A 14,096-nucleotide genomic window follows, 5' to 3' on the forward strand; every position below is an offset into this window, starting at 1 on the left:
CTCAACGTTGGCGACCCTGTCAGCTGCGCGTGCGCGTTGCGAATGAAAGTGAAACCGCGGTGGATCGCGCATTTCGTTTTCTTTTCGAGTCGATGCAGTCGAAGTCGCACTCGATGTGGATGTGGATGTGGCTGTGGATGTTGTTGAAGTTCGGGTTGTGGTTGTTGTTGTTGCTGGTGCTGTAGCTGTTGCTGTTGCGGCAGTTGCCGCTGTCGATCCTTAAACTGTAGCACCAAACTTGTCCATCCAGCGATTGCGCAAGTGCAGCTCTCCCTGCCTGGCGCCCTCTCTCTTTCTGTTTCTCGTGCGCTTGCTGCCGCCTTTGCAATGACATTTTTTTATGGCTTTCTACGGCAGCATTGACCCTGCCAAAAAGCGTATGCGGGAAAACTGTGCAACAGGTTTTTTGGCCTGGCCGCCGCTTCGGCCAATTGTGTGGAAAACACAACAGCAACAGCAACAACTATAAAGAAAAGCTACTCGCTAGTGAAAGCCCTTGTCATAGACATTTGCCAACCCGGCGTTTGCCCTTAGCTACTGTAACTTCAGTTGCGCCTCTTCAATTTTCTTGCTGTACATTTTTTTTTTTTTTTTTTTGGCTATTATCGCATATACTTATTACACCTGTGCTGATATTTATGTTTATTGTTGTTATTGTCTTTGATCACCTGCCGTTTTTCTGCTCGCATTGTTTTGTTTTTTCCATGTGCTTTTCACGATTTGTTTTACAATTTCCATTAAATTTTAATGAGCTGCATTCGACAGATTTTGTTGCTTTTTTTGTCAGGCATTTGACGTCTGAAGCTGATTGATTCATGTGCCGTTCGTTTGATATAGGGGGGGGGGGCTGCTTTGGCACCTGAATGACGCACCCGGCGGACAACCGTTACATGCGTATTTTAACTGATTTATGAAAATTGCACAGCTTTTCTCCAAAATATGCCTTGCGGTGATTCGCTTCATTTATTGCATGTCCAAAGATTGATTTTTCATATCAGCTACAGATTATTCAAATAAAATAGAGTTTAGCTCTATTTTATATAATGCTTTCATTGAATATTTCAAAAGTTGTTGCAAAGCTAAAAATATTATAATTAAAAAAAAAAGTAATAACAATTATCATACTGTAGCTTTGAATTCTGTTGCAAAACTAAAAAGACATTTAATTTAATAATATTAATACCAATAATAGCTATCTCTAGTTTTTATTATACAATAATAACTATTATACTCTAGTTTTTATTGTACTTTCATTTAAAGCTTGTTTATTTTTTATGTAATTTAAGTTCAACGCTTGCTCGCTTAACTTTCTGATCTTTATGGAGCATACTTATCTAATGCATCTCATTAGCGTTGGCTGGTGTGTGCGCTGAGAATGTTGCATGCACCATGAGCACATGCCACATGAGCAATTATTATTTGCAGGCAATTTTGGCTTTCACCAATTCGCTCTGCTGTGTGTCATTTGGATGGGGTTTCCTCTCGTCTTCCGCACAACCAAATGCGTGGCCAGATTAAAAATCGCAGTGTGTGTGCGTGTGTGTGTGAGTGTGTGTGTATGCGTGTTTGTATGTGTGCAAGACAATTATGATTAAAGACCGAGAGACTGGGATACTGAGATTATGTAACTAAGCCAGGCGAGCAAGCTGCATGCCAAGAGACTCGCATGGTTTAGTCAAAGGAAATGCGACTCATAAATTGCACGGGCCACGCCCCGAGCTGCCACCTTGCCTGCCCCACTTGGCCAACTTGGATGTTGATGGCTAATTTGCGCAGTTTCAGCATTTGGCAAAATTGTAACAAAAGTCAACTTTGAGCAGCTGCTTCTGCAATAGTTGTTGTTGTTGTTTCTGCTGCTGGCTGACAATCAACTTCCTTCCGCATGGTCAAACTTGTCGCTGGGAAACCGAAAACCAAATCGGCACAAATTGTCGAGGAAATCATTGAAATGCCAGTTTATTAATGTAAAAGCCCTGGGAAAGCTCCGGAAAATCTATTAAAATCATTTTATTTAATTTCATTTCTGGTATTTACTTATTGTATTCCCGAAAAGCGCAGCGAAGTGTAATGGCCAACCGGCCAGCCGGTTGCGCCTCACCTAGCCTCGCCCCGCCACACCATGCCACGCCCATTTTCCGTGCTAATTAAGTGCGCAGGGCAAATAAAATGAGCCAAAAGGTAATTACAATGAATGGGCGGTGGCGGCTGGCGACTCGAACCAAAAGCCAATTTTATGCAACAATCAATCAAAAACCATTTTTAATTTTGCGTTAACAATTTTTGTACTCGTATTTCATGCATTCAGCCAGCGTTGCCTTTTTTCCAATATTTTTTCAACTTTTTTTTCTTTTCTTGCTTTTTTTTTTTTTTATTGGCCTGTTGTTGGCGATTTTGCCGCGTCGCTCGTTTAACTGTGTGAAGTAAATTGGAAAATAAAGTTAAAATTAAAATGCATTAATTGAACTGTGAAATTTCATAAAAGTGTATGAAAAATTATTTGTGCGTACGCCAATGAGCAGATGATGAAGAAGAAGCAGCAGCAATGAATTAATTGTCAGCGTTTTAAGCGCGCTTAAAGTCGCGCCGCCCAAAGGGTCGCTATCTGAACTTAATAAATTTGCTCGAATAAAAGTGCGGATAATGTAAAGTGCTCGGAAAACAGAAATTGTATAACCAGCCTAAAGGCGGGATTGAGTGCAACTGGCGATGTAATTAAGTATAAATGATTTTATAAATCAATTGCTTAAAGTACGCGAAGAAAAGAATTTCATTATTTCATTAAATCGACCGAGCAATATTTATATATGTTACAATTTTATTTTATTAAATACTATTCGTGTCCTAATTATGTGAAAAGTTAACTAAAAAAATCATGGCACATTCTTTCGGGATAGACGTTTATTTAATCCATTTATAGATTCGTATTTTATATTTTCTTTTTCAGTTATGATTAATCTCTAATGATTGATGAAAAGTTAGTGCAAAGCTTAGCAAATGTAAATGGAATTTATGTGTAATAGTTAAATTGATTTATTTATGCACATATGCAAATAAAATCCCTTCAAGTGCATTTACCTGATTTCTGCCCTCGCTCACATTTGTTAATCAGCACTCATTAACACGAATATTATGAGTGATTACTCATTATTCAAAAATGCAGCCGTATAGATGTGCGGGCATATGTATAATAGACTCCAGCCACTTCCCATGCTGGCCAAGTTGGGCGATTTCACCATAAGCCAACTAATTGCGATAACTTCATCAAAATTGGCACCGCAAAAGAAGGCGGCAGGCTGAGCAACAGCCACGCCTCAATCGACAGTCACGAATGGATTCAATTGGTTGATTCATTTTTAGCTCGAACGCACCAAAACTATTTAATTTTATGAATATATGGACGTATACATAAAATTGTGGCTTTTTTGTTGGTCATCCTGTTCAGGTTGGTTCCTCCTGTGGGGCATCATATCATAAGCAAATAAAAGATTTGAGCAGCGGCGCCATTTTGGCGACTGGGCAGCCGGTTTGTGGCTTTGGGCATGACAACAATTAAAAAGAAATGCGCACAGCAATGTCAATTGGCAATTGCGGATATTTGCGGTGCTCCAATGTGTAATCCCCTTCCTAGCCCGCTCGAGTGGCAACCCCCTCGGCCACACATTGGTGCGGTGCACCTTTCGCTGGCTTGGCGCTTGGCGCGTGCGTCGACATTAGCGCTAGTTGGCGCTCGGCATCTTGGCCGGATTTGTATCGCCAGGGCCATTACGAGTTTATTCCACTCCAAAAAGGAATGTCAATTGGTCGTTGCCAGCCGCGATGATAGACTGAGCGCTTGGCATGAACAAGAGCGAGGCCGGTACGGTACGCCCCCGCTGCACTGAATTGCGCACAGCTCGTGTAATCTGGCGCCTTGGCTATTTGGCCGTCATTAGCGCCGCAAAGTGGCAAGCCGGCTAACCCCACCGCCCGGCCAGCCGCATGCCTAGCAGCCAGGTTGGTTGGCTGTCGTCGTTATCATTGCCACTGAATGCTGATGCTGTCAGCAAACAGGTTGGCTGGCCAACTCTTTAGGCCAAAAAGTGTAGCAGCAGCCGCCGCCACCACCGCCGTCACATGGCCATATCGCCATTGACCATGCCGTCCTGTGGAGTCGTTGTACTTTTGATTTCCAAGTAATAACCTGACCAACAATAACAACAACAACAACAACCACGCTGCCAGACGCAGCGGCAGTCCATGTTGACAACTCATTGGGCCAATGTACGAAATGAAAACCGGAATCTCTCGTATTGCCCCAAAGCGTCCACAAAGCGTCTGCCCGCTCGCCTGCCCCTCTTCAGCAAAATTAGCTGTGGCCTTTCCCTTTCGTTGGCCACATCAGCGGGGTGCAGCCTTTTTGATTGATATTGATGCAATTGGATGCTGCTGCATGTTGCAAACGCATTTGCAATCTTTCCTAAATCTCATTACGAATTCAGGTTGCACGTACGCTGCCAATTGTTACGCATACACTACCCGAAGAGGTCAAGCCATATTATTGATTGAATTTGAATTTTCCGACAAGTAAATGTGAAAGGAAAATATCTGTGGCATGCGGTTGTTGAGCGATTCTTGCCTACAACGGGATCGTTTAAAAACTGCATCCGCTTTGTATCACGAATGTTTATGGTCAGGACACTGACATCTAGATTTTCCAATATATTGTGTAGAGTCTTACGAGTACAACAAGACATATCATTCCAAGATCACATTTATTTAGCCGAGTTATGAAATTTAAAATTGTGAAATTAATGTAATTGGAATATCTCGGGTAATTTCAGTACGATTTTTAGAAGAGTTATAATTTTCAACTGGCAAGTTTTCAGAACTCAAGAAGGCCACTTAAAAATGACGATTCAGAACTTCAAGATCAGACTTCATTTAGCCGAGCTATATTCATTTAAAGCCCCGAAAACTTCCACTTCCGGTCTCTTCTATTTGTTGAACGTTATTCCCCTCCAAAAAAATTTTAGCTAAAACTATTTATTTTGCATTTTTATTTTTAAATTTTATTTTATGTTCATTTAGTGTTTTTGTTTTTTGCTGTCATCTGTTTTGGTTTTGCTTTGCTTTTACTTTTTACTTTATGCTAAATTGGCTATTTTGTCTGTTGCTTTGTCTCTTACACTTGTACATTTTTGCGAACTCTTCCTATTGCAGCTTTACCTGGCTTAAATTTAACAGTTATTTGATGGCCCTGCAGTTGAGCCATTGCAGTGCAATTGATTTCTGGGGCAGGGTCCGAGCTTTATTGTTTTCATATATATTTATGCTGGTGCTCCTTTTGATTTCATGTTTTGCTCTCTTCCCCCCTGTGGGGTAGCTCTGACCCAGTAATTCTTTAGGAGTTATTCGTATTCGTACTGTTAAAAATTTGTTTTGGTGGTTGTTACTTTTATCTTGGGCCTATGACTTAAACCTTTGCTTATCGTATTCTTGTATTCTCGTATGCATATTTCATGTTTCTCGTTTTGTTTTTTGTTTTTCAACACATTTTCTTTGCACTACAAATGAACTGACTTTTGTTTTAAGTTTCTATTATATATTCTGTAATATTTAAAAATTAATTTGCCACATAATGTTTTTTGTTTCACTTAAGAACTAAGTGTTACGGTATTATATGTGTTTTTGTTGTATTTATAAATAATATTTTGTAAATATTATTATAATAATTAATCATATAATAAATACAATATGCATTTGACCACTCTTTGTAATATATATTCATATATATTTATATGTATGTATATAATACCATAATTTCCATTTGTTAATAATTAATTTTGTTAGTTAACATGACGACGTGTTTGTTTTTGCTTTGTTAGTACAATTTGCAATTTTCGTTTATAAAAACCAAAAAACCCTCTTAACTCAATTTTACATGGCACACATACAGTTAGGCTATCCATACATAAGTACATATCCATCTATGCATGTTGGCATATTTCTAATTAAATTTCAAATTATATTTTTTACAATGCTTGAAACGCTTTTAACTTGTAATTGTTGTTGTTGTTTGTATTCGCTGAATTCTTGGAACTCTGCGTAAATGTTTGCGTTTGCAATCCGAATTTTGCTTAAATTGGCGTTAGGTTCTTCTAAGTAATTCTTGTTGATTTTTACATTGATCTCTTAAAATGTAGTAGTACTTTATATGGCGCATACAATACATATGTCTATATAGCTAAGATGTTATATGAAATAAATTACAAAAGCTTTGGCTTTATACACAAAAAACAGCGCGATAAGAATTTTTTCAGCTCTACTTTGGGTTTTTGAAAATATTTATTTTACAATAGCGCAAAGCTTTGCTATATTACATATAAATATTTTTTTTTTTTGTGTTTATAATATTGTTATATTATTTAGTTTCGCACTATTCAAATTGCTGCTACATGTGCCATACTATTTTTTGGGGGCTTCTTAATTTCAAACAACATTTAACACCTGCTATATAATATTGTTCTGTATTTTTGTATTTTCTGTGCTTAATTTTAGTTATTTACTTTTTATTTTGTATATTAATTTTTGAGCAATTCGCTACTTGAACATTTATGTACATTTTTGTATATTTTGTGTGGAGGGTTTTATTATTATTTTTTTTTTTCGAACAAAGTTTCCATTTGTTTTGAAATTCTTAAATTTATTTCAAATATATGCAAGAGTTTTTGGTCCTTGTAAATTATGTTAACTTAAAATGCAGACAAATAAAGTAAGTTATAATACAATTTTAATTTGATTTAGTGCAATTATTGATTTCAATCAATTATATCAAATAAATTTATAGACCCAGAAATATGTATTTTTATTACTTAATTTCATCTTTAAAATATGTGTACAAATAAAATTAAAAATTAAATTTTACCTTTACCTTTTACCTTTCGTAAAAATGTACGATTTATGCTTTAACAGCTGGACTAAAAATAATATTTTTTATTAATTTCTCAAGATGTTAATTGATTTTTATATAAATTATGCTCTCTTTAATCCTCAAAATATATTACAGCTTGTTTATATACTTATTTTTTGCCTATTCGAATGCGCAAAAATTCAAATGGAAGGAATTTGTTCGTGCTTGGTAAGTTACTTGCTTTTCATTTACATTAAAGTATAGTATTTAACTTTGTTTTTTTTTTTTTTAAGCACTCTCTCTCTGCTTCACTCTAACACTAATTGCCTCAAAATATTTAACAAAAATCAGTCACTTTGCAAGTTACTCGCTTATTTTTCGAAAAGGAACTTAAAGTACAATAATTATGTATAGCTCAACTTTTAACAATAGGTAAACGCAAAAATGTACTTTCTTTTTACTTTTCTCTTTAATATTTTACTTTAATTTAAATTTTCTTCTATTTGGCATTCAAGGTAAGCGCTGCTACTAAGTACTACACACATACACACAGTTACAGTTACAAGTACATACTTACGACTACAGTAAAAATATTGAGAATGAGTTTGTTTTAGTGGGGGATGTGGCTAATGCTTAGCTAAAAAGTTCAAGTAGATGCCTACTAAATGTGTGTGGATTAGTCCTTAGGGGTAGGGTCGTGGGGGTTTTAGCTTAGGTTTTAAAGTGGCATAATTTCGTTTTGATGCTTTTGCTAATTGGTTACAAGTACACATACACATAGCTTTAGAGTAGTAGTAGTAGTAGTAGTAGTTGTAGGCAATAGCATATTGTAGTACATATGTTATATATAGTGGATATATATGTATATATGCGCTTAGACATAGTGGGTAGTATGTAGTACATAGCATAATAAATTGCAAGAGTTAATAGTCAGCATTCTCTCTCTCTCTTTCTCTGTCTCTCTCTCGTTCTCCCTCATTCACACACGCACACACAATCGGACTATCTCGCTCTCTGTAGCGCCATTTGACTTTTTCATATGCACTCTTAAAGTTAATGAGAATGCAACAGCGTTGCGCCCAGGAGAGTAAATGCCAGGGCTAGCTCCAAGCTCCGCCCGCTCGCCGTATTATTGCTGAAGACCGGAAAGTGAATTTGCTCGGGTCGATTGAGTTCCTCCTCCTCGTCGTCGTCGATGGTGTTGGACATCTGGCGGTGGCGCTTCGTAAAGTTGACATTGAACACGGCCTCGGCAACGCCACCGGGCGACGAGACGATAAAGTAGAAAGTGCGCGGCACACGCTCGTGCATGCTGACATAGGTTAGCCGCGCCTCCTTGCAGTAGGGCGTGGGCAGATCCTAGCAAAAGAAATATAAAATATTAATGCATAAGAGTCCTAACAGTTTCGGCTCAATTTACTTACCTTGACCGAGTAGGCCAGTACGGTACTGCCATATTGATTGCCCGGCGTGAAAACGCGATCGCCGTGCAACCAGCGTGCCGCATGCGCCGGTGGATTGGCACAGAACTCCACATTGAGATGCAAGGGTGAGCCCGGATAAGCTACGGGCGTGGCATTCAAAGCAACCACTGTGGGCGCACCTGCATGGAGAAAAAGGGAGTGGAGTGGAAGTTGGATAAGTTACAGTTTAATTATTATGTTTTCATTACACAATTCTAATGCGCTTCGTTATTAACTTTTCGAATTTCTTGAGTGTCATTTGCTATTTGCCGACCGCTAAAGTTCGCTTGGCAAACTAACATAAACTTCCAATGCCACACTTCACAGTTGCTAAGCCAACTCGTACACAACTGTACTTTAGCTAAGCCAGCTATAAACACAACTGTACCCTGGCGCATCATCTGAGACTAAGGGTGCTTCGAAAAGTTTGGTGGCAACGCCATCGCCACTAATTAAAAGCGTATCACGAACAAAATGAGCCGCTTAGCCAGTGTTGTGCAACTTGCGCGGAGAAATCAAAATAAATAGAGAACAACGTGTCGTCGAGCGGAAAGTTTTTAAGAACGGCAAAACTTCATTAAAAAGTTTTTCGGCAAAAGCAAGCGAAACGAAATTTGTGTGAAACTTATGTGGGTCAAATGTTGAGAGTTGGGTTTCTGATGTGACGGCATTAGCCAACACTGTAACAATCCAATTAGACACATGTGCACCGCTTCGCTGCCGCACAATCGCTGAGCATATTCAATTATCGAAAGGCACGAAAATTTTGCAATTTTCCCCATCATTGCTCTCGGCAGACATAGAGGAGGGAGGGTGGGGGAGAGCCGTTCACCAAATAAACTTGAGCACTTTATTTACCAGGGCAACAATGGCGGCCGGGCAAACAAAATGGCCAAAAGTGTTAAGTGCAAATGAGTGTAGCGGTGTGGCGGGGTTGCCATCACTCATCACCCATCACCCATTAACAAGCTACCAACTCCAAGTTCCCAGCAGACACAAACAAAAACAAATCGAAGCACCCATCGACACTTGCCAAATTTATAACTCAAAAACTCTACTCTCGAGCCCCCGCCCCGAGCGACTAACTGTAAAATCAATTAAGGCAAGTGAATGCTCGCCGGCAGGGTTGTGTGTGCCTAAATAAGGATGAGGCTGCTAAATTATGCGTTCAGCGCCATTTTGTAGCCACTGTCGCAATATGCGCAGGCAGCTGACAACCCTACCCGCTGGTATAAAAGAAATGTAATTTATTTGACAGCTAAAACTGATTTCAGCATGCCCAAAAAGCCCGCCCCGCGCTCAAAGAGATTTACATTTTATTTTGATTTGCAGTCACTGAGCCGTGTGGCAACATTTTACCCTCGGCTCAGGTGGCAACTCCGTTGGGGGTATGGCCCCAGGGTCAGCGCCTGGTCATTGGTGCGATTTTTAATTTGATTTAAGCGCTAGGCGCTAAATGAAATGAGTTTTGAGATTTTCGGCTTGGGAGAGGAGTGTACAAAATTAAAAATACGATACAGACTAATATGTTGTTTAAGATGAAAGATTAGGGGAAGATTGGTTAAGGTGCGGAAACTTAATAGAAGAAATATAATTTATATTTTTTATAATACATTTTTAATGATAAATATTTTAATGGTTGAATGGGATAGGTATATATGCACTGGAAACCTCAGATCTCTTGTATGGCACCTTAGATAAGCTCTATCAGCTTCATTGGGATAGTCTACTTATTCTACTAGTTGGTTATAATCATTTTATTAGGGTTACAATTAATCCTTTGCATACTCCACGGAATAAAAGATAGATCCGATATCGATAATCTGAAATGAACTGACCTGTATGGGTATTGTTAAAAATGGGTATAAGGGTATATTGTATTTGTGCAAAATTCAAATGTATGTAACAGGCAGAACGAAGCTTCTCCGACCCCATAAAGTATATATATTCTTGATCAGCATCAATAGCCGAGTCGATCTAGCCATGTCCGTCTGTCTGACCGTCCGTCCGTCCGTCCGTCCGTCCGTCCGTATGTATGAACGCAAGGATCTCAGAACCTATACGAGCTAGAGACTTGAAATTTTAGATGTAGGCCCTCCTAGTGCCTGCGCAGATCGAGTTTGCTTCCGATAATCGATAATCGATCGGGAGCTCTCGACTTGAGCCTCTTACCTGTTTTTTTTTTTTTTTTGGGTAGATAAAGTTTGCCCAGCTCTCCCTTCTTGAGCAAGCCTTGAGCAAGAGAGTTCATTTAATATTTTATTATAGGAACTTATTTTTGCACAAGTAATAGTAATAAAGTTTAATAATAGTTCATTCAGAGCTTCCAAAAGAAAGTATTTTGTATTTCGATTGAAACTTTATTATTCCTTCAGTTATTAACAGGGGCATCTAGTTCAGATTTTTTGTTAACATTAAAAATGTTATTACTTGCTTGTAATTTATAAAGACGACGTCCTATTAGTTTTTGCCAGTTTCCAAACTTTAGCTAGCTGCCTGGCTCTTCATTAATGCAATTAGGAAGCGCTTTAGTTCATTGCCTGGCCTCAGCATCGGAGTGTCCGCTGGGGCAGACGGCGCCTCCTTTCGTTTTCACAATGCAATTTGCATGTTCTACCTACTTTTGAGGCGTGCAACTTTTTGGGCGCGCCCATCCCATTACCTACGCCCAAACGGACAACATTTACAAGTAGAGTAAAATTAACATTTCAACAATAACAACAAGTTGGCATGTACTACAATTGGTGCAGCGGCACAACAACAATAACAATGAGAGGCTGCCCTGGCCCCAAAATAATAATAAAGTTTTACAGCTGAAAATTACTCAATTCCCGTTGCTTGAAAAAGTTAACTTAATTTTTGCAGTTGCCTTTTGTGAGCAAAGTTTCCTCCAAAGAGGTGCAGTAGCAACAACAAATGCAGAAACGTTTTGTAACACTTTGGCGGCCCGGTCGCCCGAGTGGGCATACAATGGACCAGGCAGCGCAAAATGACAGGGTTGCAAAAGTTGTCGAAGGCTAAGGGGTGTGCCGGCAACTCGAGGGGCTGCGGGGCAATGCGCGCCCAATTGATTGCACGTCGCAGAAAGTTTTTTTTTTGCATAAAGTGCGTGGGTGGACGTCAGACGTGGCGAATAAGCGACCAGTGCTGGAAAACGCACTCGAGTCTTTTGGACGCCGAAAAAATAATAATGACCGAAAATAATTGAATTTTCGCATTCATTCACGTGTTGCAATTACTTTGTCAGCCGCGCCCGAAATTCGACCTCTCTTTCTACGCTGCCTTTCTGTTTCTCTCTCTTTCTCTCTCTTTTTTCCTGGGCTGGCTTGTTGTTTGGCCATCGTGTTGCATCACTTTTTTGCCCTGTTATTGTTTTACTATCACCGCTTCGCACTTTTCCCCTTTGATTATTGTGCGCTATGTGCGAAAATTGTGATTTTCCCAATTTTTCGATGCCTTCAGTTGCTGCTGCGCTTTCCTCAATCAAAGTTCTTGATGCGCGAGAAGCCTTTCACGAATGCTGTGTTAAAATGCTTGTTAATTGGAGAGTGTGTGGTGAACTTTACCAAATACTGAATGAAAGGAATAAGGAATTTTTTGGTAATAAATATAATTCAATAATAATAATAAATATATTCAATATTTTAGAATTACTTACTATTAATTTTTTTTATATATTATGAGTTATTATATATTATTAATTATTTATAGAAAGTCATGTCTCATTATTTAAATGAAAATTTCCAATTAATAAAGTACATACTTAAGATTTTGAAAGCACTTATTACTATTTGGAACAACGTTGACGACAAATCGTTAGCATAATGCGTGTTCAGATTAACAATACTTTGTAGCATACCCTCCCGCACACACCCGGACACCCGCACACACACAGAGAGTGGGGCAACCAAATGGCAAGTCTGTTGGTAGAGCTCGTTGGGTGAACCACCCGGTGACAAGCTCTTTCGGCGTTGGCTCATTAATTTTTAAGCAGTTTGCGCTTAGGTGCGAAAAAGTTGGCAAACTTAAGATAAATCTGGAACGCGTTTGAAAGCGGTTGACGGTTTGGTTTTGTTTTGCTTTGTTTTGGGTTACTTGTCAATGGGGTTTATCCATAATTCAAGGCGAACGACAATTCAATTAAAATCGCCCCAAGGTGGGCAGCACAAATGAGAGGACGCGACAAATGGCTAACTTCGCACGATGATTGTCAAAGCATCGCACGTAATTTCAATTCGCGCTGACTGGCAAGTGGCAAGCGGCAAGCGGCAAGAGGCATGTAGCAAGTAGCATTTTTGCTAATTTTATTTGCAGCTTTTTGCATTAAGTGCACACAATGTTTATAAATTATTTAAAAGCACAACAATGCAGAGGGTGTGGAGCGGGCGGCAGGCAGGCAGGGCAAATGCCTCTGGCCAGACAACTAACTGAGCCCCGCTGCACCTCGGGGCAACTATTGCATAATTGAATATTATGATTGTTATTTTCACTTGCTGGCTGTCGGATTGGCTGTTATTTCAGTATTTCACTCTCTATCGCTTTCTGCATTAATGTTTATGCATGTGAGTGTGCTTTTCATATCTATAAGCGTTTTTGCTGCCACACAGCCCGTCCGAGTTTTCATGGCCCAGACTGCGGCCCCAGGGGCATGTTTTCCAGTTGTTTATGTCTTTAAGCAGCGCTCACCTCTAATTGTCTGTTTTGTTCTGTTCTTTATTTTTTCTCTTATTTTCCTACCGTTCTTTTTGTTCTTGGGTGGAAAAGCTCTTAGCCCTCTATTCCATGGCAGCTTGCACTTTCATGTGTCTGTCTTGACACCCGAGGGAAACTGAAGCTAAGCAACAGTGGCTGCCAACTGCGCCCACTTTTTCAGTTGGTTCATAAGAAAATAAAGAAGCAATTGCTAGATCTTTTGGGAATTGTAATAAATAGCGTGTAGTTAATAATTACTAAATTAATGTTTCTGTTATTAGTTTGTTGTTCATTTTGTTTGTAGGACTCTGCAGCATCAAAATTTTCAATATATTACCTTTTTAAATTATTTAGTATTGAAAACGATTTAATTACGATTTTAATATTTCCATTGTTTTTCTCGCGTTTTAATTTTAAAAGTAATGTTTCTTTGAACTACAAATATATCTATTTTGAATATTATTATATTATTATTATTATTATTACAATTGTTATTATATATATTTAATTAAATTTTAAAATGGTTTCGTATTATATAATAAGGATGTTATTAACTCCATTATATTTATTGAATTATAAGTGATAATTTGATGTTTCTATTGGCTATACGTAAACACTTTGTGTTTTGATTAGCGGTTATTTCGTTTATTTAAATTAAAAACAAGCTATTTACATTAAAAACATTCCAACTTCGATAACCGCTCGAGGATGTGTTATGCTCATATTTTGATTACCAGACATTTTTGTTGGTTAGCATATATATTTTGCAAACATCACTTAAAAGTTTTGAGGTCTCACTTTCGTGTTATTAGAAGTGAACAAATATAAAAAAAAAGAAGAGAAAAACATTTATTAAATTTTCAAGTGGCAGCAAGGTAAAAAGATGAATCTTGTAAACTACACACATACACACACACAAACACACGCAAACATACACAGAACACACGCAACACAACCAACGAAACTTTAAATGGCACATGTGAAGCGATTTTTGGCAACTTGTGCAATTTGCATTGCACGTATTGTAGGTACGCGGAGGCAGAGCGAGGGTT

At 38.5% G+C, this 14,096-nt stretch overlaps 1 protein-coding gene across 1 annotated transcript in view; it reads right to left on the minus strand.

Moving 5' to 3' along the window:
• Nucleotides 1–7,725: 7,725 nt before the first annotated feature.
• Nucleotides 7,726–14,096, minus strand: part of LOC115758095 — a 140,115-nt gene continuing 133,744 nt past the window's right edge. The window contains exons 10-11 of the mRNA XM_030698617.1: nucleotides 8,314–8,492; nucleotides 7,726–8,248 (exon numbers count right to left, since the gene is read on the minus strand). Of these exons, the coding sequence (XP_030554477.1) occupies nucleotides 7,943–8,248; nucleotides 8,314–8,492 (485 nt within the window). The 3' untranslated portion in view covers nucleotides 7,726–7,942. The remainder of the gene's footprint in view (nucleotides 8,249–8,313; nucleotides 8,493–14,096) is intronic.

Source organism: Drosophila novamexicana, unplaced genomic scaffold (assembly GCF_003285875.2).
Source record: "Drosophila novamexicana strain 15010-1031.04,08,12 unplaced genomic scaffold, DnovRS2.1 tig00000121-arrow-pilon, whole genome shotgun sequence".
NCBI lineage: Eukaryota > Metazoa > Arthropoda > Insecta > Diptera > Drosophilidae > Drosophila > Drosophila novamexicana.